The 24609-nt window shown below is 33.7% G+C and overlaps 1 protein-coding gene across 7 annotated transcripts; it reads right to left on the minus strand.

Annotated features, from left to right (window-relative positions):
* Positions 1-859: 859 nt before the first annotated feature.
* On the minus strand, positions 860-24337 carry LOC131159643 (uncharacterized). Of its 7 annotated transcripts, none has more exons than XM_058114693.1 (6): positions 24101-24326; positions 23887-24006; positions 20031-20161; positions 14417-14596; positions 7534-7597; positions 860-1229 (listed from the first exon to the last, which is right to left on the minus strand). In XM_058114693.1, the coding sequence occupies exons 4-5, from the start codon at positions 14537-14539 to the stop codon at positions 7538-7540; spliced, it is 183 nt and encodes a 60-aa protein (XP_057970676.1). In that variant the 5' UTR covers positions 14540-14596; positions 20031-20161; positions 23887-24006; positions 24101-24326; the 3' UTR covers positions 860-1229; positions 7534-7537. The 7 variants fall into 7 exon arrangements, 6 of the variants coding, with proteins under 6 accessions (XP_057970676.1, XP_057970678.1, XP_057970674.1 ...); XM_058114695.1 differs by lacking the exon at positions 860-1229 and adding an exon at positions 7104-7441 and having other exon boundaries at positions 23887-23938; positions 24101-24337; XM_058114691.1 differs by lacking the exon at positions 860-1229 and adding an exon at positions 7104-7441 and having other exon boundaries at positions 20036-20161.
* Positions 24338-24609: the final 272 nt, after the last annotated feature.

Raw genomic sequence — 24609 nt, forward strand, 5'->3', positions numbered from 1 at the left:
CCCCCTAAGTGCCTTATCCTAGTTGTTTTTAGCAGTCTGTTTTGAAACACAAGTTGGTTTCTTTTCCTCCTTAAGTTTAAGAGGAGATGTCAATAAAAGACAACTATGTGTGTAAATTATACATACCTACCTAATATAAATTGGCCCATGTGACACATTATACCTACCTTGTATAAATTAACACATGTGATTCATGTGTGTAAATACTTGTCTTCTATGGATTAAACCATGTGATCTATGTGTGTAAGAACGAACATTGCATTAATTGAGCCCTTTAAGGCCCAAAGAAGACACAAACTATCATTCATTCATTCTTTCTTTCTTTCTTTCTTTCTTTCCTATCTATGTTTTGCTAACAAATACAATTATACTAAATAAGGAAGAGCGGTCTTGCAAAGATAAAAAGATAGTTTGGTGGCCAAGAATGAGGTACCCATTTCCACTAGTTTGGTATCCAAGAATGAGTTGCCCATTTCCACCTTAAGGATATATATTTATAAATAAAATGGTCATGCAAGAAGCTTTCAAAATGGCATCCAGAGACTCATTCAACCTACTTAGACTTTACTATTCCTACTAAACCTACTAATACTTTATGTACAAAAGTTAAAACTTGTGCAATATATCCATTCATAGTTGTACGTCTATAAAGAGAGGCTTTTTATGAAGACAGAGTCTAGTCTAGTAGATAAGAATGAGTTTTCAAATTACACAAACGTCTTTATATGCATATACATAGATAAAGATCGATCATGTACAAAGCCCTTAATCTGGCATTCAACCAAAAAAATTTGTCTAACCTCTCAATCACTAAACATCTACGATTGATGTCCAACAAAATAAGATGAACCACAGTATCAACATCAAAGGGAACTTGCCCATATAATAGTAACTTTTAGCTCTCCAATTATAGTAAACAACAGCAACCTAACATAATTTGCGTACTACATTAGTTTGACCATATCAATGAACAAAAAAACTAGCAAAAGTCCTCCATCCAACTAGTAAAAACACCCTTGGAAATTGAAGTGCAACAGTAAATTTTTAAGAAGATTCCTTGGTAGCACTACAACCAAAGAAGAGGCGACTCTTATTAGTGTGTCAAGAACACACCCATGTTATAGAAGGGCCTCTTGTCATTCAAAGCTTCAACCAAATTGAGGAAAGCCAAGACAAAATAATCTCCTTGGATATTAAATGATTCCATGCTGAGAAGAAAGTAAAAGCTCCTGAGATAGGCAATTACAAAAGATATTTTTTAATGCTTATTAGAGAAAAAAAAAATGAGCAAATCTTGTACAGAATTTATAAACTATTACGTATAGATAAATTGATAGTGATAGGTAAATAATGAAAATGGTAGTAAGCATCACGATCTGATAGACATAAATATAAATTTAATTAACTCTTCAAATCTATTCTTAACTCTTATATAATATCAAATGCACTGAATCGGTTTGAAACTTATTGGAATTGTGAGAAGAACTTATGTTAGCATTAAGAGGCATACAGTTCAAAGTGAAACATGTTTACAGGGAGACGAATAAAAGTGTAGATTTCTTTGCCAAATTAGGTAAATCTGGTATTTCTCAATCATATAGTTGCCAAGATGATCTTCCTCAACAAGTCAGGAAAATGATTCAATTAGACTTGTTGCATTTTCCTTCTTTGCGCTCATGACATTTTGTGTTATTACACTTTTAGTGGTTTAGTTTCTTAGTTTTTGGGTTGCTGGTGTTTGATTTTTTGGTTTTATTTATGTTGATTAAGTTAGTTTTAGGGTTTTGAAATTTACTTTTGTTGTCCCAAAGTCTTAAAATTAAAGCTACGGTTTTCTTTCGCCATAAGTGAGAGGTTTTCTAATAAAGTTAGGAGGTGCCGCCCTCTTTTACCAAAAAAAAAAAAAGCACTGAATTGGCATTATCCCCAAATTCAATATTTGTAAAGTTGGAAATGTCAATGCTGAAAGGTGCAGTACCAATTTTAAATAGTCCAAACAGAACAAAGCAAAAGTGTGGGTGATTATGCTTTCTTTTTTGGATATTGGGCATGGGTTGTCTGATTCTTGCTTTACAGCATTGGATAGAGTATTCTTATCTTTTTTCATGGTGCGCAGAGAACCTCATCAAGTGCCATTGAACAGTGAACACCCTTTCGTGTTGTCAAATTTTGGATTTTTTTTTTTTTTTCATTCTATTGATTATAAATAAAATATTTTATATGTACTATTTTTGTGAGAGATAATTATGAATTAACCACGCTTAATGGCTTAATATGCATTTTAAATTGTAGTAAAGAAAAATATAAATTTTTATTAGTAATTCTGAGATTCTATATTTTAATTAATAAATTTAAGTATTAAAATGTTGTTTTAAAAAATATTTAAGTTATATAAGAAATTATGTAAATATAAATTTTAATTGTTACTCTTAAAAAAAACCAAATAGTTAAAATATATTTGTGTGAGATTAAGAGTAAAAATAATTACATTTTATATGTAATGGGCAAGGCATATACTTAAAAAAAAAGATTCCACATAAAAGCCAAGCTCCAAAAAGATAGATAGAAAGGTCCTATTTTATTTTATTTTTTCAAATTTTTTGCTGTAACAAAATTTCAAGAAGTTGCATAGCACAATAAAATAGGTGAGCTCTTTTCTTCATTGTGATATACATAGGAATATTTCAATGTACATAATTTTTAAAGTCTCATTTGAAATTCCAAAGAAAAAAAAATAGGGAAAGAAAAAAAAAATGTAAAGAAATTTACTTCTTCATATTAAATTATCAAAGAAAATGAGGAAAAAATAAGAAATATATTTAAATTAATGAATAATTTTTTTATTTATGGATAATTAATATTTAATTTCAAAAAAAATTAACCAAGTTAGAACAAATTTTTATTTTCAATAATATTTAATATAAAAGAATACAACAGAAAATAAAATTCCTTCTCATTTTTCTTTTCTTTATTTTCCTTTTTCTAATCATCCAAACAGACCTTTAAATAGTATATAAAATGATCCAATGCAATCAAATACCTGTTAGATTTCTTACTATTATTATATACCAAATCATCATTAGTCCCAAAAACAAAATTTATCATTGAGAATTAACATATAGTCTCTCACTTGTAATCAAATTAGACTGTTTCTAACATCAATTTGGTCCATCTTACCGAAAAGTTATAGCACAATTAAATAGAATTGTTTCTCAAATTTCTAATGCAGTTGAATCAAACTACCAGAAAAATGTGAATAGTAACTCATCGAGGTGCAAGTTTCACAATGCTTTAACCTCAATTTCCAAAAATAAATTAAAATGAATACCATTGAAAAATGAAATTAAACAATTAAACTATACAACAAATAATAACTTTCTTATTTATGCTATACAGCAATTAACTATATTCATAACTCATACCAATCAATCTTTGTCCAAAACAAATTGAAATTTTCAATGCATGAATATATTACAATTCAAAAGTTATTTTAATTATTTCACAAAAATAATACTGTCATCGCTAAAAAAAAATGATTTAGATACTTTCATGAATATAAGACCGAATAACTTTACACTTTTGGGTCAAATTGGTTATCAGTTGAACCAAATACATTAAACGTAACGAGTGGTATAAGACGATTTAATCAGAAATTTCACGAATTGATCTTTGCCATCCCATTCTTCTCATTAAAAATTAAAACTAAAGCACAACTAAAAAAACTTGTTCAATGGCTAAAATTGCTGGATTAAATTAGCTTTTTCAGGAACAATATTCAAAAATATTTACTAAATACACTAAAATAAATATACAAACATGCCCGACCATGATTGAAATAACAATTAACAAAGTTATTACAATCAAATATTGATCCTAATAGTCTAGAATAAATATTTAACCCCTAATTTTTCCCCTAACCTATATTCCTTTCCCTAAAAAATTTATCTCAAAACTGACCATATTCGTTCATGAATGGGAAGCCCCTGGAAACATACATTAACAGATCTTTTATTTCGACAAAGAATATATACCATTAAAAGTTTGAAAATTAACAATGACAGGACCAATCAACAAAAGGGAGGGGATAATATTATTGCCCACACAATGGGACAAAGGAAACAGAAAAATTAGCAAGTGAGATGCATAAACTTTGATTGCAATAGGTCTCATTCTGGTTTGGCTATAAATAATAGCATTGCAGTTGATAGCTTTAGTAGGATCCATCAACCAACGTAGTGTAGAAGGAAATGGAATCAGGGTTGTAGAAACAGAGCAGTTGTGTATGATAAAGAAGAAGACGAGCTGATAAGGACGGAATTATGGATGAAGAGTGGCCTTGCATGAACATGAAGAGTCAAGTTTGGCAGCCAAGAATGAGTTGCCCAATTCTACTGTAAGGTCTTTATATGTATATAAAAGAGTGGTCCTGTAGGAAGCCCTTGATCTAGCATTTAGGCACTCATTCTTGGCTAACCTGGTTGGCGCTTTTTGTTCATGCTAGACCTACTACTTCATTTTCATGGACAAGCTAGAGTTGAAAATAAAAATTTGTTATTTCAGTAGGTATATTCGTAGCAGGTATTTCTTTGATCTGCATAAAAGAGACGTAAAGTGGAAAGTTTCATGCAATGAAGAAGCAGGCATGGAGTTGATAGAAGAATGCAATTATGATATATTGAGGAAGAGTGGCCTTGCATCACGATAAAGGGTTAACTCTGGTAGCCAAGAATGAGTTGCCCAATTCCACCTTCAGGTCTTTATATGTATGTATAAAGAGTGAAATCCTAGAAGGTCCTTACTTTGGCATTTAGGCACTCATTCTTGGCTAACCTAGTTGGCCCTTGTCGTTCATGCTAGACCTACTACTTCACTTTCATGGACAAGCTAGAGTCTAAACTAAAAATTTGTTACTTTAGTAGGTATATCCACCGTGGGTATGTCTTTGATCTGCATAAAAGAAACATGAAGTGGAAGGTTTCAAATGATGATGAAGAAGAAAAGGAGTTGACAAAAGAAAGCAATTATGATATATTGAGGAAGAGGGGCCTTGCATGAAGATAAAGGGTCAGCTCCGGTAGCCAAGAATGAGTTGCCCAATCTCATCTTAAGGTCTTTATATCTATGTATAAAGAGTGATATCCTAGGAAGTCCTTAATTTGGCATTTAGGCACTCATTGTTGGCTAAGCTGGTTGGCTCTTTTTGTTCATTCAAGACCTACTACTTCATTTTCACAGACAATCTAGAGTCGAAACTAACTTTTTTATTTCAATAGGTATATTCACGCCAGTATTTCCTCAATCTGTATAAAAGGGAGATGAAGTGGAAGGTTTTGTATGATGAAAAAGCAGTCGAGTTGATAGAAGAAAGCAATTATGATATGTTGAGGAAGAGTGTTCTTGCATGAAGATAAAGAGTCAACTCTGGTAGCCAAGAATGAGTTGCCTAATTCCACCTTAAGGTATTTATACATATATTTAAAGAGTGATCTTCTAGAAAGTCCTTAATCTAGCTATAGGCACTCATTCTTGGCTAACCTGGTTAGCCCTTTTTGTTCATGCTAGACCTACTATTTCATTCTATGGACAAGCTAGAGTCAAAACTCAAAATATTTCAAATTTTAACCGGCATATTTGCAGTTGTATTTCTTGGATCAACGTAAGAAAGACACGACATCGGAAGGTTTCACACGAGGATGATGAAGTTGACTCAATAAAGAAGAATGCAATTATGATATATTGAAAAAGAGTGGTCTTGCATGAAGATGAAGAGTCGAGTTTGGTAGCCAAGAATGAGTTGCCCAATTCGACCTTAAGGACTTCATGTGTGTATAAATAAAGAGTGGTCACGCAGGAAGCCCTTAAATGCGATTTTTAAGCACTCATTCTTGGCTAACCTGAGCAGCCCTTATCATCCATGCCAGACCTACTGCATTGACAAAAGCAGCAATTCTGATCAATACTACAATACATGCATTCCCAGCACATCTCTGATCAATTCGATAGGAGTCCTACTTGATGAAGAAGAAGATTGACGCAAAAGAACACAATTACAATATACATTAAGAGGAAGATAAACAGCCAACTTTGGTAGCCAAGAATGAGTTGCCCCATTCAACCTTAAGATCCTTATGTGTGTGTGTGTAGAGCGACAGAAAGAGAGAGAGATCATATAAAGTCCATAATCTGGCATTAGGTACTCATTCTTCATTAACTTGGTTGGCCCTTTTCATTCATGCTAGACATACTACTGGACAAGCTAGAGTGAAAACCAAAATATTTGATATTTGAAATAAGTATGTTTCGGCGGTGTTTCTTCCATCCATGTAAAAGAGACGTGGAGTGGAAGGCTTCGTGCGATGAAGATGAAGAGGTTGATCCAATAAAGAAGAATGCAATAAAAAAGATTATTTGTTGGTGGTGTTTGATTCATGTTTTCATTGAACATTTTGCCTATACTCCACTGCTCACTATCATTCTGTGGACTCTGCAATAAAATAACCTATTAGTTTTATGATCTGCACATGCATAGGTCAACAGTGCATGGATAAAAAGAATAGAATGGAAGCCAGGACCAGACAAGGTTCATTTCTCCCAGACCATCCCCTACGTCATTCATTAAGAAGGTTCCTCCAAGATTGAAATATCACATACAGTATGAAGTCAATGCATGTGCATGTATATAGGTGTTCTACTCTTAGACATTTTAGCACAGATACAATAAAATTTGTCAATTGCAATCCTAAACTTTAACCCCAAGCTTGAAAACTTCATGTTCGAACCTTAAATTTAGATTGGTATGAGTTTAAACAAAACCATGATATAGAATAATATTGAATTTCAACTAAATCCATAAAAATTAAAGGCCTGAAATTGATACTCCCAAACATAATCTAAGAGAAATCATACATAAGCTGAAGCAAATTTCCTTTTTCCCCCCTCAAAAAAACTCCTTAAGATCTCTAGTTTACGAACAGGTTAAACTGTGATTAACCAAGAATCCATTTCCACTGGGGATGATGATTTCCTTACAATAATATTTTTATTGGAAAATCTTGGGAAACAACAAGTGTAAAACCGAAGGAATGTAAGGTGCCCTACTAACATTTATGCTCAAACTCCCTACTTTATTTTATAATAAATTCCATGGTATTCTTAAAATAAATCACCAAAATTGGTTACATATCATTTCAAATAACTTCTAAATTCTGTTACTACATGGTAGAAACAATTACAATTTTGCCAACAGAAGTGCTAGAGAACAGAGACGATGAAATTAACTGCTTGAAAGAAATGGTGTTGCATTTCCACAAGAGAAAGTCGCCCCATTTTCTACAATCTACAGTTGAAGAAATTCACGTGCAGAGATGCAAATGCTTCATTTTTTTTTAATTTTTCCTATTATTCTTTCCAGTGATTTTCTTTGCCAAGCAGAAGAGTAATACTGCAATCTCAACCGAAAAAAAGAGGGTATGAGGCGCAAAGGGATAGAAAATAATCAAATAATCTATAATCTAGAAGACCTAACCACAAGACCTGTTTAACTTGGGTTTGATTGCTTTGCCAAGGCAGCTTCACGTTCCTGATGACGACGTTCTCTCTGGAAAAATTCAATACACACTAATAAACATGAATAAACTGATTTTTTTTTTTAAGATAACAAAAACTTCATTAATGCAAGAAGGAAGAATTACAAGAGAGAGCATAAGCCATCCTCCTTTGTATCAAAAATAAACATAAAAAAAGAAACTAAGTTTTTACATCCATGTTGCCTTCCAATCTCTCTAGGTATTGGACAGCGAAATACCCATAAAAACCCCCCAAAAGAATGAGCCCGTAATGCAGCTAGAAACAAAGCTTTCTCACCAAAAAAATGCATTGGAATCTTCATATCTCTGAAAATCCTGGCATTTCTTTCCAAAGAGTCCATAATATAGCAAAAACAACACAAAACCATAACCCTTTCATTTTTTCTCTTCCTTCCAGAGTCCCAAAACTGTCCCAGTATGAAATCATAAGTAGTCTTCAGGGCCACCCAATCCTCACTGCTACAGGAAAACAAATTATTCCACAACACCCTTGCCACCTTGCAATGTATGAATGAATGACAACTAGTCCTACTTTACTTGCCACACATCAGACAAAACGTTAGGACTAAGAGCCTTATAGGGCTTCCTCATCTGAAGTCATTAGCATCAACTCTATTGAGAGCAGAAGTCGATATGGAAGCTCGAATATTAAAAGAGACAACGGCCTTCCACACTACTTTCTGCAAATGAAAAGGATTGAGGATAATAGGTTTAGTCGGATAGACAAAAAAAAATTTTGAAAAGAAAAAACCTGAAGACCGGTACTAGGAATGAAAGAATTAAATCCCAAGACATAAGACCCCTCTCAAAAGAATAAAATTCAAAAATAGGAACATCATGCACCAGTGAAGGTCTATGCAATGGAGTCACAAGGTATCCCAACTAAGTCTCACAAACCCACATATCGTCCCAAAAATTAACCCTATTCCCAACACCAACAAAAAAACAAGTGAGAGGAAAGAAATAGCCAGAAACTTGAGAGACAAATATGTAAGGGCATGCATGAGAACCAATTCCGCTCCCCTTAGTATCCCACCCATTCCTATGAATACCATACTTGCTCTTTATTACTTTATGCCATAATGAACCAGACTCTAAGGGGAATCTCTATAACCATTTGCCTCTAAAAGAGATGTTTTTAGAAACCAAACTACCGATGCCCAGGCCTCCCTCAGATTTTGGTCTCGTAGCTGCCCCCAGCTAACAAGATGATCCCATCTATCCTCCCCAATACCAGACCACATAAAATCTCTCATAAGGTGATATTAGAGAAACCAGTACCGATGAGAGTTACCCTACCACCCAAGGAAATATAAGCCTTTCTTCCATCCTTCTAGTCCCTTCCCTAACCTCTCAAGCACGGATCCCAAAAAGCTGTGGACAATGAATTACCCCCAAGAGGACAGCCAGGATACAAAATGGGCCAAGACAACAAATGCAACCCGCTAGAGATCTAAAAACCTCCAACTTCCTACTAATCAAATTAATGCCAACCAATTCAATTTTAACCAAATTAATTTTCAGTCCTGAAATCTTCTAAAAAAATTTTTAGCAGCATGATTACCATCCAAAATTTCTCTATAAAGTTCTCTAAAAAGAAAATAATACCATCAACAAACTATAAGTGAGATACCTCCACCTTATACCTACCTACCTCGTAACTCCAAACTCCAGGTCACACGACACAAGCCTACTTAAAACATCAACAACCTACATGAACAAGAAAGGAGATAAAAAATCCCTCAACTTAACCCCCTAAACATTTTAAACCACTCACTATGCTTTCAATTAATAATCATAGACAAGTTGTTTGAACTAAGGCAACCTCTGATCCACTGACGCCATAAAAACCCAAACCCCTGCTTAACCATCACATTATCCAAGAACCCCCAATTAACCATATTGTACGCTTTCTCAAAATCTAATTTGAAAAATAATGTCCTCTCCTTTTAACATCCTCTATGACTTCAATAGCTACCAGAACTGCAGCTAGAACCTGTCTCTCTTAAACGGAAGCAGGCTAAGCTAATGAAATAGTTTCCCCCAACACCTCCCTAAGTCTCCTAGACAAGACTTTAATAAGAACCTTATAGATGCTAGGGACTAAACTGATTGTTCTGAAATCTCTCACCTTTCTTGACCACTCTTTTTTCAATGCCCTTACACACTATACCATTATTAAGAAATTCCCCCCCCCCCCCCCCCCCACCCTCTCCCACCCCAAAAAAAAAAACTTATCATGTCATCTGACATCCCAACAAGCCAAAGTGAAACCATTTGGCCCTAGAGCTTTATCCTTATCCATTTCCATCACCACCTTTCTTATCTCTTCCAATTCATGAGGCCTATCAAGCCAATTAGCATACTCTTCCCCAATGTTCCGAAGCAAGCCCCTCCACCATCAACATATTCCCACAATCGTCAAAGTAAAAGGAAGTGAAAACATTAGTAATGTGTTCCTCAATTTGCAACTGATCCCTCACCATAATACCCGGATCCTATTCCAAATCTTTAATCAGACATTTCTTCTCCTCCCATTAGCAACTCTAGTTTACAATCTAGTATTGGAATCCCCATCCTTGGCCCAACGAACCCCAGATTTCTAATGACACATTCTTTCTTCTATCAACAAAAATGCTTCCATCTCTTTATTGAGATGAGCCCTCCTCTCCCTCTCTTCCTCTCCCAATAAACCACATTTCTCTAATCTACCTAACCTTTCAAAGTATTCAAAATGTGTTTTTTAAATAGCAATTTAAAGTATTCAAATGTCATCCTTTGGATCCCTAATATTCCCAAACACCTCTTTGTTCCACACTTTAAGCCTATCTTTAATGAACTTCAGCTTTTTCATCACCCTAAAACCTACCAACCCCAAAACTAGACACTCCTTCCACCACTCCAAAATTCTTTCCCTAAAAGACAAATAAGTCAACCACATATTCCCAAAACTAAAGGGAATGGGTCTCCACTGAATGCCTAGGATCCACAAAAATCGGGCATTGATTGGGGGGTAGGGCTAACCAGCACCTGTTGTACAATATTCGGAAACCTATATTCCCAAGCATCATAAAGAGGATTCTGTCAATGCTAAAACAAGCTCTATCACCTGAGCCCACCCAAATAAAGCCGCCATTATTAAGGGAAAATCTCTAAGGTTGCATTCCCAAATAAAATAATCAAATCTTTTTTATTCAGCCTGCAAACACCCCAATCTCTCTCTCGTATTACAAACAAAAATAAAATCACCCCTTGCCACCCATTGTGGGTTACAAAGACCAAACAAGCTAGCAAAACTCTTCGAAAAAACTATTTCGCTGAGAATAAATGGCAGGGCCGTACACAAAAGTAAACCACCACCCCCCAACTCCCTTAATATCTAACAAAATGGATAGGGAAAATGAAACAAGAATACAGTCCATAACAAACAAACTCTAGTACCACCCACTGAGTCCCAGAAGATGGAAAAACCACCCACTCCCTAGACCTCGTATCTGAAATACTCCTAAAAATCTGGGGGGAGACTAATGTCCCCTAACTTGATTTCCTAGAGAAATTAAATATCAGGACCAACTCTATTAATCAAAATCTAACTAAATATATTGAAATTAGCATATCAATGAATGCATAGTGAACAAAGATTTCCATTTAATTTGCTAAGACCATACATGATACACACTGCCGACATTACACAAGTCCATATCACCTAGTACTGCCCAAACAAAATTTCTCTGCTTCTCTGTTAGCCATCCACTTACATGAAAAATGATAGGAAAGTTCTCCTAATGACAAGTTCATCCAACTGGCAAATTTTACAAGGCCAAATGGGCATTAAGGTCTCACAAACACTGGTCAAATTGGCATTTAAAAAATTTGGGGTGAAAAAGAAGAAATATACATTACAGCTAATTTTCAGACAAACACGTATCTAGTTGAATAGCTTATAAAGACTTTCAAAATTGTCTTTTTCTTTTGGTGGTGCGGTGAGAGGAAGGGGAGACTACATTCACCTCTATTATTTTGACAATTGTAGGCACCTCCTTCTAGTTTTTGAAACAATGATCTCCCCTGAGGTGCAAAAGAGGTTTGATAACATCACGTATATTTTATTCAATAAGATAATCTTCAGTTAACATAGCCATTATTTTAATTCAATAGGACCATTAATGTAAAGTTTTAGGTGCTTATATCATTGCTATAGATTTAGAAATTAGGATTTTTTTTTTCAAGTTTGGAAAATTTGGTTATTCTTGAAGTTTGGTTAATTTAAGAGTTATTTTGGGTGTTTCAAGTACTTCCAGGTTATTTTGTAATTATTCTTTTTATCTTTATTATTGGGTGTATGAGTAGTTTGTGTATTATACCATGATGGGACAGGTATTATACTTGAATTCAGAAGTGTTTTCCCTCTCCCTCTATGTACAGTTTTTCCTCTTCCTTCCCTTTTCTTCTCCCCTTCTATTCTGTCTCTTTCTTCCCCTAATTATATATCACTTCCCTAATTCTATTTCCCTATACATACATTTTCTCTTTCTGCTACTGTGCCATTTCAGGACTCGAGGTTGAGTTCTCTCCAACAGGGGGAGTTCCATGGAGGGCAACAATGAACTTTAGATGCTTATATTGTAGCTATTGATTTAGAAATTAGGATTTTAGTTAGTTTAGGATTATTTTGGGTCTTAAGTATTTAAAGGTTATTTTGCAATTAATTGTTCCCTTTGTAATGTTAGCTGGATAAGTAGTTTGTTATTGTACCATGATGAGATAATTATCAGATTTGAATGCGTTAAGTGTTTCTCTTCCCTCTTCCTCTGCCTACAGTTTCTCCTCATCCTTCTTCTTCCTTCTTTCTCCTTCTGCTTCCCTTCTCTTCTCTCTTTCTTCCCTACTTCTCTCTCCATTCCCTTGTAATTCCCAATTGTCCTGCATCACTTAGCCTCCTCGAAGCTCATAAGATTATACAATTTATTATTTAAGTTTTCGCATATTTGTTAAACATCTTTCAAGAAAAGGAAAGACAATTATTAATCACCCCTACCCAGGGAAAAAACAAACAAAAAAAAAGAAACATATATATACACACATGCACATTTAACCATGCCGTTGCATGGACTGCAATGTCCTAAACAAATGGGTTCAATTTCAATTAAGCCCCCACCAACTAATCAAACTGATTACTACTTAATAATAATTTATATAATTAGATTCTTTAAATATTTTGAACATCCCTTAATTACTTCCCCCTGGTGGGAATTTTTTTTTTTTTTTTTTAAATAAAAAGAAAAGAGGATATATATACACACACACATGCACATTTAGCCATAGCACTGCATGGACTGCAATGTCCTATAGAAAAAAATTCAATTTCAATTAAGCCCATCAACCAGTCAAGCTGATTATTATTTAATATTAACTTTTCTAATTAAATTCTTCAAATATTTTGAACATCCTTTAATGATTTTTATCTAAAAGAAAATTTTTTTTAAAAAAAAAGTCATTAATGGGACATTTGGTTTGCAAAATCAAAAAATATTCCCGCAGAATCACATTCTTAGGTATGCGATGTGTACCTCATTGGGATATTTTTAATTGATTTGCGTTGTAAGAGTCTCAGAAATGTACATGGGACGCTTCTGTCAATATTTGATTTAACATGAGAACGCTAGTAGACTTTTCAAGAAGGTGACCACTATACCCTTGACCTAAGGATCGAAAACATATGAGAAACAATCATATTTTCAGCACAACAACCTATTAAGAATATGGATTTAATTAAATCCATGCCCTAAAAATTTCAACCAACAAAAATTAAAAAACTCAACACTTAATAATCTAATTAACCAAAATAATTGGGCTCAATTCTATTGTATTGTGTTATAATAATATTACTTGCATTTTTACTATTGATTTCTTTTTTTGCTGTTATATAATAATAGCATAGGATGGGAGCATTATTGTCTAACCAACCAAAATATTAAGGCAATTTGGTCCCAAAAACAGAAGCCTCATGGAAATGAGATTCCAATGAAACTCACACAGTGGGAGAAAAGAATAAAATTCCCATGCTTTGTGGGAATCCTTCAATTCCTAGGACTGTGAGATTACTGCCTTGTCAAATTCTAGCTCCAAAACAAGCATGGGAATGAGATGTGCTATGAACAGCACATTCCTAGGAATATTAAAAGATGTTGTGAACCAAATGCCCCTAAGGTTTTATTAGGATCTCCGTTTGGAAGATTAGTAACTTAGGAAAAGCATTCTAAATAGTCAGTGTCCGCAAATTGTTCATTAGAACATACAGATGTCTCCAAATCAGGATTATCCTTCAGAAGAGAGCCAGCTTAAAAAATGCTGGATTACAAATTATGACACACGTATAAGGTAAGAAGACAGGCAAACTGCAGAACAGGCAAATGAAATAAAAAATGACACTTTTTTAACATCCAGAAGAAAACTGACATTTCAAATCAATAAACAAATAGAAACAAAAACAGATGTAGTAATTTCCAGTTTCATTAGACAAACTAAAAGGAAAAAACTCAAATAACAGGAAGACAATTACAATGATCCGGGCGATGACAGTTTCCCAGCCAACCACCCAGGTGGATTCTGTCTCACTAACTTGCTGAGCCCCTTCATGTGTGAGCTCAGAAGCTAAACATTAGCACTTAATGGGAGATTTAAAGCAAATAATAGAACTTTTACTACTAAACATACATTTTTGCTCCAGTTGGGACAAAAAAAAAGTAATAAAGAGAGTTGATTATACTAAAAAATTGCATGTTCTCTTGTTCCAATTTGCAAAGAGACAATTAAGTTCAGGAGCATACCCTTCTTTCCCAATATGGAAGGAAACAAACAAAATCATAGACTGGAGTAATAGTTGACGCCAAAATAACATTGAGTCCAGTAAACAGCAAGAGTGCTGTCATAGGGCGGGTTCTATGTGGCATTTTCCTTATGTCTAAGCTTCAAGTTGCAATCACGAGCAGATGTTAAGAAATCAATCCCTGTTTGGATAATACACATAACTCATTATGCAAACCCACATGCTCAGTTATGACAGAGAAACTATTTAAGTTAAAAAAAAATTAAGGTAAATACAAATATGTCCTATGATTGTGTTATCTAAAAAAATGCCTTATGAATTATATAGACAAACTTGCCAGCAAGCACCAATAATAAGGCCAGTATTCAATGATTCACAAATAATAATAATAATAATAATAATACAACAACAAGCCTTAAGTCCCATTAGGTATAGTTGGCTACATGAATCCCTTTCCGCCAATTCACCCAATTTAGAGCATTTTCCTCTATTAGATTAAGGGCTATTAAATCCTTCCTCATTACCTCATTCCAAGTAATTTTAGGTCAACCCATATACTTTTTTATGCCAGAAACCATAACTAACTCAATCTTCCTCACACATGCTCTACTAGGCCTGCATTTTAAATGTCCAAACCATCTAAGTCGCCCTTCCCTTATCTCATTTTCAACAGGTGCTATGCCTAAATTTTTGCGTATATGCTCATTTCTTACTTTATCTTTTAATGCTAAACCACTCATCCACCTTAGCATACGCATCTCAGCAACTTTCATTCTTTGTATATGTTGTTTCTTAGTTGCCCAACATTTTGAAGTCTGGACCATAAAGCATAGCTGGCCCTATAGCCGTCTTATAAAATTTTCCTTTTAATTTTAAGGGTATTCTACAATCACACAACACACCTAACGCACTCCTCCATTTTACCCAACCTGCTTTAATTCTATGTACTACATCTTCTTCAATTTCCCCTTTCACTTGCATAATAGATCCAAGATATCTAAATCTATCGGTGCTATTAATCTCTTGATTATCCAATCTTCTCTTTGTTGCTACTCCATGCATTACTGAAATTACACTTCATGTATTCAATCTTATTCCAATTTATCCTAAACCCTTTAGACTCTAATGTGGCTCTCCAAAGTTCTAACTTAGATTCCACTCCGCTCCTACTATCACCAATCAACACAATATCATCAATAAACAATATACACCAATGAATCTCATCTTGGATATTCCTAGTAATTTCATCAATTACTAAAGTAAAAAACATAAAGACTTAAAGTAGAACCTTGATGAACACCTATTGAGATTGGGAACTCTCTAGACTCTCCTCCTATGATCCTGATGCTAGTCATTACTCTATCATACATATCCTTAATGACCTTCGTATATCCACTGCAAACTCCCATATCTTCTAGTACCCACCAAAGCCCTTCCGTAGATACTCTATCATAAGCTTTCTCTAGATCAATAAAAACCATATGCAAGTCCTTCCTCTTTTCCCAAACTTTTCCATTAAACTTCTTAAAAGATAAATAACTTCTATTATTGATCTCTCAGGTATTGAATCAAATTGATTTTTTGAAATCTTCATTTCTAATCTTATTCTATTTTTTTGACACCAACTCGTTGACTCCTCTAAAATAATATAGTCTAGCTCTTGCTTCAAAATTACCATCCTCAGTCACTCCTTTTTAGAAAGCCCCTCATGAATCTCATTCCTATCTAGCACATTCAACTCAAAATAATCCCTTTTATAATTATAACATCTCCCAACACCTTGAATTTCCACTATTTAACCTCCTTTTCAACTCTTTTAGCTTCTTCATAAATCTAAATCCTTCTCAACCAACAACATCATAACTACTCCAACACTCCCTAACCAAATTACAAAAACTATAATGATCAGTAAGGACCTGAACCCGAGTGGGTTCCTAAATATAAATTTTCTAGTGAAAGCAAATAAATCTAAATTATTTTTATTACCAGAGTACTAATTAACTTTATTACAAATATATATTTCAACTATTAAAATTAACATTCTTAAAATTCTAAAATACACAAACATATTCTAAAATTGCATTATGCTAAATTTTTATTCTACTCTACTCTCTCTATTCCCACCCATGCACTTGCTACGCTAGATTTCTGGTACACTCTTCAGAATTATCTGAAATGTAAAATAATGATTGGGGTGAGACGATACTCAGTAAGTAAATAAGATTATTATTAATGTGTGGCCAAAATGAACTTTCATAATATTATAATTTCGTAAAATAATATTTAATATTGAAACTTCAAGACTACATTTAAAATAAATGTAAATTTTTAAAAAAAATTATAAAACTTTTAACATCAACTATAGCAGTAAAATTTTATAATTATACACTGCAACTGTTAAATTGAACTTGTTAATTTTAAAAATGTATCTATAATACTTAATTATATATATGAATATTTTTCCTTATACGTTTCCTTCAGATCATTATTTAGGCACAAAAATGACCCTATTCACATAAACATATATTTTTCCTTCAAATCATCAATAGTACTATACACGTAATTAAATATGTATATACATATACTATTAAAACCTCCCTTAGGTCTGTTAATCGTAAGTCATGTTTACCTCCACGACTAGGTTGTACAGTTCAAAAACTTGACTTAACTAGCTAGTCGGCCGACCAAACTAAATTAATGTACATGATCATTAAGTAAGATTTTTCCTATTAAGTCCTGACCCGGAATCAAGTGTGCACTCAGAAGAAATCCACTACCATATATAATCATTCTGTAAACAGTATGGGTGCACTCTAATCCATTTAAACTTTAGGTTACGGTACCGAACATTTGTAATTTTCTGTATCCTCCGAGCCATAAGGTGTTTTGAAAACATCTTATTATATAATTTATGCAATTAAAATAATATCATGAAGATCTCATTTTAACTTATATTTTTATGAAATGTGTAACGTAAAAATAAATTCATGTAGTTTTTATTCATATTTTCGTGAAATATGTAACATAAAAATAAACTCATGCCACACGATTTTCGTGTTAGAAATATTTTCTTAAATAGAAATTAATGTTGTAAAATGTCCGAGGGGTTTAGAACATTTTTTAACTCAAAAATAAATGCAAGTATATTAAAAAAAAAGCTGGTATAATTAAATATGCATAAAAATAAACTCAAAAAATTTTTATGAAAAATAACTAACATGATCAAAATTTACTTACCATGACTTATTCCTGTGAAGCGGTCACACTAAACTTTCAACTCTTATAAGAGTGAGATTGGAAAAAGTGGAGAAATGAGAATTTAATGTATAACAAAAATTCTCCTAACGCCACTCAATTTTTTTCTCACTCTTTTTTTCTTCTTTCCGTTTCTTTCTCATTTCTCTTCTGTCTTTCTTCATTCCTCACAACTCCTTATATAGCCGTGGGAGTAATGAGGATATGATATATAGAATCATTTATTTATTTGTTCTTTCATTATCCAATGGAGCATAAAAGGCGTGGATGATTGAGAAAGCATGGGAGTAAATGGGGATGGGTGAGTGGTGGGGTGATGATGGGTGAGTGGTGGGGTGACGGCTATCATTATACATATATATATATATATATATATATATACATTATATTTCAATTGTGGGGGACATGGGGGCTGCTTACCTATTACATATTATATATATATATATATATATATATAGGATGGTAAGGCATGCGGCGGCTTTATATATATGTATATTATATGCATGTGCTTGTTTCATTATTTTTATTATTTCTAACAATTTATGTGCATGGCCACCTACTTTTTATATGTATATATATATATATATATACACATACATTATACGCAAGTGATTGTTTTGTTGCTTTTATTGTTTATGACAATTCATGCAAGTGTATGCATAATCACCTACATTATTATTATTATTATTATTATTATTATTATTATATCATATATTTCTACAATATATGTCAATTAAAAAATATTATTTTATATATATATACCTATATATGTACACTAATTGTGTCTACTCTGTTTATCCTATGAAATTCCACTTTGGCCAGGCCGACCTCCAGGGAGTGACTGAGCCGCAATGGTCTCTAAGCACTCGCTTAGACAAGGTCTTTCTTAGACATCAATCATGGAATCAAGAATCCTAACAGATAAACACCTTCATATTGATATTAACTTAATGACCATTTTTATTTATTTTTTATTATTATGCTTTGATCATATATACATTTTTTGGTCATTACATGATCCATCCACATATTCTCAAACTAAAATGGAGTTGGGCCTCTAGCCTTTATAGACTCCAACCAAACACGAAACTAGTTAGAAATAGGCCCAGCTAGAATCTCCAGAGTGAGATTAGGAAACTTGTCCTCCCACTCTTCAGTAAGTAGAAATGATCAAATCTACAAGCTATTGCTCTAACCCCCACCCCCCACCAGTCCAACTAAATGAAGCGCTCTACAACTAAATCTCTCTCCAACCATACTCTCTAATTAAGCAATAAAAACATTGCATACAAAACAAAAACCTCACACCAACATTTTTCTCTCACGAGAATCTCTCAAAGTTGAAGTCATCCTCAATCATTTACCCAGGATAAAAAAACCCATAAACAGCCCCCAATTCCTCCCAAAACTGAATTCATAGGTAAGTATAGAAGGACCATAAACCTAATTAATTCAACACTACCCCTACCCTATACTTCCCACAACACTAACAAGGAAAAAAACCGCTAATGCAGTTTGCTAAATTAACCACCCAAGTGCCCCTAATGAGCAAGATACCACCAAAAACCACTCAAAAAGATAGTGCAGCCCAATATTTACCTCCACCTAGCCAAATTTTTCTAATAATAACAATGAGACCTCATGAGAATATCAAGCCACCACTTTTCGAACTAAACATCTTTCCATCTCCTATCCTTCTAACATTCCAACTCATTGACCTCACATATTAACAATGTTACCTCCTCTATCAAACCCTCTGTGCCCCCCCCCCCCCCCCAAAAAAAAAAAAATAAACAATTAAGGATTGTAATCCACACGAGTCACAATTTATTTTAAAAAAAACGCAAACATAAATAAAAAACAACATACTGGGTGCCTAAAAATTTGTAGCTTACCAATATGATCAAAAAATTGTAATTAAAACCAACAACAGCAGTGACAACCAAGTCTTTAATCCCATTAGGTGAGGTTAGCTACATAAATCCTTTTTCCACCATTATGCACGATCTAGGACAACGGACAACATCCACCAACAAATGGAGGGCTATCAGATCTTATTCACTATCCCATTCCAAATTACTCTAGGTCTACCCCTCTCCCGGGGGGCCTCCTACTGCCACTAACATTAAATAGCTCACTCCTACTATTCGCCTATTTGCCCTACACTGCAGATGCCCCAACAATTTTAAGCACCCCTCCCTTATCTTATCTTCTACAAGTGTTGTTTTAACGACCTCAAAATTCTTATCATTTTTTTTTTTTTTTAATATATATAATAAACATTCCTACGCAGTGGAAATACAAATCATAAAACCATTTATACATAAACTGTACAATACCAGAATCCAGAATATACAAACCATACAAAAATGTCCCTCCAGTGTCATCTATCCAAAAACATACACCACTCTGACAAAAACTCGCCCTATAACCAAGGTAATCTGAGCTACACTCTATTCGCGAGCCTGATCTGCTCACCTCACTGGTTCACCTGAAAAATGTTAGAGTAATGGGGTAAGTCGACGCTCAGTAAGTGGAAATATGCTATCACTAGTGTGTAACAACTAAGTTAAAGATACTTTTAAAAATAATAACTGAATTGCAATATAATAAATCATCTGTAAAACATATCTTTCTTTCACAATTTAAAACATATTGTATCGTCTGTTTTTCTACTTTTCATACTGGTAATATCATACTATACTCATCATATACTGTAAAACTGTAAACATATATATATAACTGTGCTTTTATTCCTGGAACTCTGTACGTCATGATTTGACCCCTCATGACAGGGTTGTGCGGTCCGTAGGCGGGACTCTATCTGGTCGGCCCTCCAGATAAGTCATCATACTCTACACTACCTCAGCCTGGCCAAACTGCATCCTCTCCTAAGCTCGGGATTGGTTACTACCTCGTCAAACCGGCCCCCTCAATCCAGTGTACTGGGGAACTGCATACTCTCCGAGCACGGCTGACGGTACCCACATACTATCTGAGATATGTGGTTGCACTCTATTTGTATATAGCAACAGTACCGTGCTCTGTAATTCGTATCTATCTGTGTATCTTTCCTCAGAGATCTGATACTATATACATATATACTCTTTTACTATTTTCATCATGTTTCCAAAATTACCGTAACGCTATCTTTATATACTATATACATATAATGTAAAACTGTATACTGCATCTATAACATCTTGATGCTACCTTTGCATCTCTGTCTGTATATTACGGTAATAGGAAACATAGCATACTAAATTCTATATAAAACTGTGGTATAAATACCGATCTGAATAATACTGTATAGATGTATATGTATATATATATATATATATATATATGTATATATCTCTGTTTCAAGAAACTATTCTTATAAAACTGTAAATGCATGTACATTCTCTATATAATCTCTGTGAATATATATATATATATATATATATATATATATACATCTGTATATTCTGTATAATTTTGTATATTGAGAAAAACCATATAAACTGTACGTAATGTCTACTTCCATGCATTCCGTATAGTATGATATATATATTATTAAAGTTATATAAATTGCTTCATCTCATGAAAATCACTTAGGCCACACATCATTTAAACTCATATTCTAAAACAAATACTGTTTCAAATTCATATTCTGAGAATTCTGTATAGTAAAATGGTGGAGTTATGCATCTATAAAATCTCTAATATCGTTACAAAAACTCCTAGCATAGCATATTCCCCTTACCTCAATTTTGAAAAGCCCTTATAAAAATCTAGCTTTATACCCGCATGATTCCTAACTCAACATCCTGAAAACACAATGTCTCAGAACAAAACATCAGTATTTCTTAGTCTACATCATTTCCTATAACTGTCAGAAAGTCAAAAACTCAATAAAAGACCTTACTCTGAATTTGGGATGAAATCCAACTTCGTTTTCTCGACGATCCGCTCCGGCAAACTTGTAGAGAATTCCACCAGAAGCGTCGTGGTAACTTTGGATCGTCAATCCGGCGACTGGTGGGGCCGGAAACGAAGAGAGAAGGGAGAGGGAGACGTAAAGAGAGAGAGCTCGGTGAAAAATGATAAAAATCCCGAATTTCAACTATTTATAGGGTCAGGTTCATCGACGAGACACGTCACCTCATCGACGAGCCCTTCACAAAATTCGTCGACGAGACTTTGTGTTCGTCGACGAAATTCAGAGCAGCCCGAACTGTCTCTCGGTATTTTCTCGTCGACGAAACTCTGTGTTCATCGACGAAATTCTGAAGACCTTCATCGACGAGACCCTTTGTTCGTCGACGAAACTTGGCAATTTTCTGAAATTATGATTATTTAATATTATCTCCAAAATACAATGTCGTCGACGAAGTCTACGGCCTCCTTCTGTTTCTGTATCTATTTTCTCTCCCTCTTATTATTAAAATGTTATTATTCTTCAGGTCACTACAGTTGTGTAGATCACCACAAAAAATAATCATTCATTAATTTATCTTTCAGAGTTATACCGCACATCCACCTTAGCATTCTCATTTTAGCAACTTCTAATTTTTGGTTATGTTGTTTCTTAGTAGCCCAACTTTTTGATCCATAATCCATACCATAGTTGGTCTTGTAGCTGTCAAACTTTCCCTTTAAAGTTTAGGTTTTTCTACAATCATACAACCCACACAAAGCACTTCTTCATCTTACCCAACCCACTTTAACTTTATTTATTTAATTTTTTATATCCAAGGTATTGAATGTACTAGTAGCATTATTCTCCCATATTTCTTGTAACATGATTATAATTACTTTTGGAATATATTATTTCTTAGTTGCCTAACATTTTTATTCATATAGCATACCTGGTCTTATAGTCATCATCTAAACTTTTCTTCTAATTTTAAGGGTATTCTACGATCACACAGCATTGCCCAAAACAATTCATTTCACCCAACCTACTTTAAATCTATGTAAAACATCATCAAGTTCTCATATCTAATGCAATTAACTGAATCTACTAGTGCAGAAATGCTACTAATTTTTCAACTATCAAGCTTAATTTTTTATCAAATATTCCTCCTAATAGGCTACAATTACATTTTACATGTTTTGTCTTATTTCTATTTACCTTGAAACCTATTCTACAGTTTCTCCTCATAATTCTACTTAGATTTTATTCCACTTCTAATTTCATCAATATCATCTCCAAACACCATACACCATGAAACCTCATTATGTTCATCCATCACTCGGAACAAACCCTTGATGTACACCTATTGGGATAAGAAATCCGTAAACTCTCCACCTATAAACCTAACTCCTAATATTAGTTATTAATGCATTGTAAGCATACCTAATCACATCCATATACCTATTACATACCTTTTTTAATAGAACCCACCGTAAAATTTCCCTAGATACCCAACGATAGATTTTCTTTAGGTCAATAAAAACCATGTGCAAGTCTCTTCTTTTGTCTAAACTTTCCAGCTAATCTTCTTAATAGATATATAGCTTCTATAGTTGACTCCTGAGCACAAAACCAAACTAATTTTCTAAAACCCTCATTCCCAACCTTCACCTTTATTCAATTATCCTTTCCCAAAGTTTCATTGTGTAATTTAAGAGTTTAATTCCATGATAGTAATTAAAATTTTGAATGTCTCTTCTTCTTTTTTTGTACATAGGAGATCCCTTTCTACTACTCTCATGGATGAAATGGAAGTTCAATGCTCCTTGTTTGAGCATTGCAAGATGCACAACAGTTGTAACAAAGCCTGTCTTATCAAAACTAATTCAAAAATATAAATAGAAAAAAAATATGTGTGTGTGTGTGTGCGCGCGGAGAGGAATGATACGCATCTTCATAGGGACATCATGCAAGATTTCGTAAGATTTTGTGAGCAAGCCAGTGGACAACTTCTACTAAAGAGCATGTAGGTGTGATTCAATTTTTTTAATATGTATGTATGATATTGTATTAACTATTATTCAAAAAGAAGCAAAATACACTCACATAAGGGATTAGACAACAAACGCCCAAATTTAAGCATAAAAGAGTTAAGGGCCTTCCATTCACTTCATGTACTTATGCTATAACTACCAATAACTAGTGAAATTAAATTCACAATAAAGCAAATTAAATTCAGATTTGATGCAGAACAATAGCACAAACATAGGCAAATGAAAACAGAAAATCTTTTAAAAGCAAGTCATATAGTATATTACTGTATAGGTCCCTCAGTCTTGACCTCAACTTCCTCGCAGCAAAATCAGATTCCTGGAAAATTTTGTAATATTTTATTCTTCTCGCAGTAAAATGGCAAATACCACCAATTGATAATTGAACTGCACGTTGTAAAAAAAAAAAACAAACAAACATAAAAACTTGAACTAAAACTCAAAAACCTAAATGAAACAGCTTAATTAATTTGAAGAATACCTCTTATTTGTAAATCAAAACTCGTTAGAGCATTTTAGCAAACAACTTGTGTGCTCTTCGCTACGCAAGAGACACAATCACGGAGAGCCAGGAGTGGAGAACACCCGCGCACTAACGCAGAGAGACAGAGAGAGAGAGAGAAAGTGGCTGGAGAATGTCTCGACGGAGTCGACGGACGAACACGCAAAGACCGGAGTAATAAGACCAGACCGGAACAATCTCAAGGTTTTCCTTTTTTTTTTTAAATTCAATGAACAGCTGTGGCATAAAAAGAAATAGACAAAAAATAAAAATATTTTTAAATTCCTTGGATAAATTAATAAAAATTATCCAAAAAAACACTTATTATCTTCATTATTAAACTTCTTATTATATTTATATTCTTTTTAAAATATCGTATGCTAAATCTTTTATATATTCAACTAATTCACCGAAATAATGAGTTTACCATTCTACCCTTCTTCACTTAACTACTAAGTTATTATCTCAAATAAAAAGTCAATCTCGAA

The sequence above is a fragment of the Malania oleifera genome, chromosome 7, assembly GCF_029873635.1.
Source record: "Malania oleifera isolate guangnan ecotype guangnan chromosome 7, ASM2987363v1, whole genome shotgun sequence".
In the NCBI taxonomy this organism is placed as follows: Eukaryota; Viridiplantae; Streptophyta; class Magnoliopsida; order Santalales; family Ximeniaceae; genus Malania; species Malania oleifera.

Excerpts from the sequence above, each read along its gene's own strand:
- LOC131159643 (XM_058114693.1), bottom strand. The coding sequence starts at position 14,539 with ATGCCACATAGAACCCGCCCTATGACAGCACTCTTGCTGTTTACTGGA. Across the intron at positions 7,598-14,416 it reads TTCCATATTGGGAAAGAAGG|AGAGAACGTCGTCATCAGGA; the intron begins GTATGCTCCTGA and ends GAATTTTTCCAG.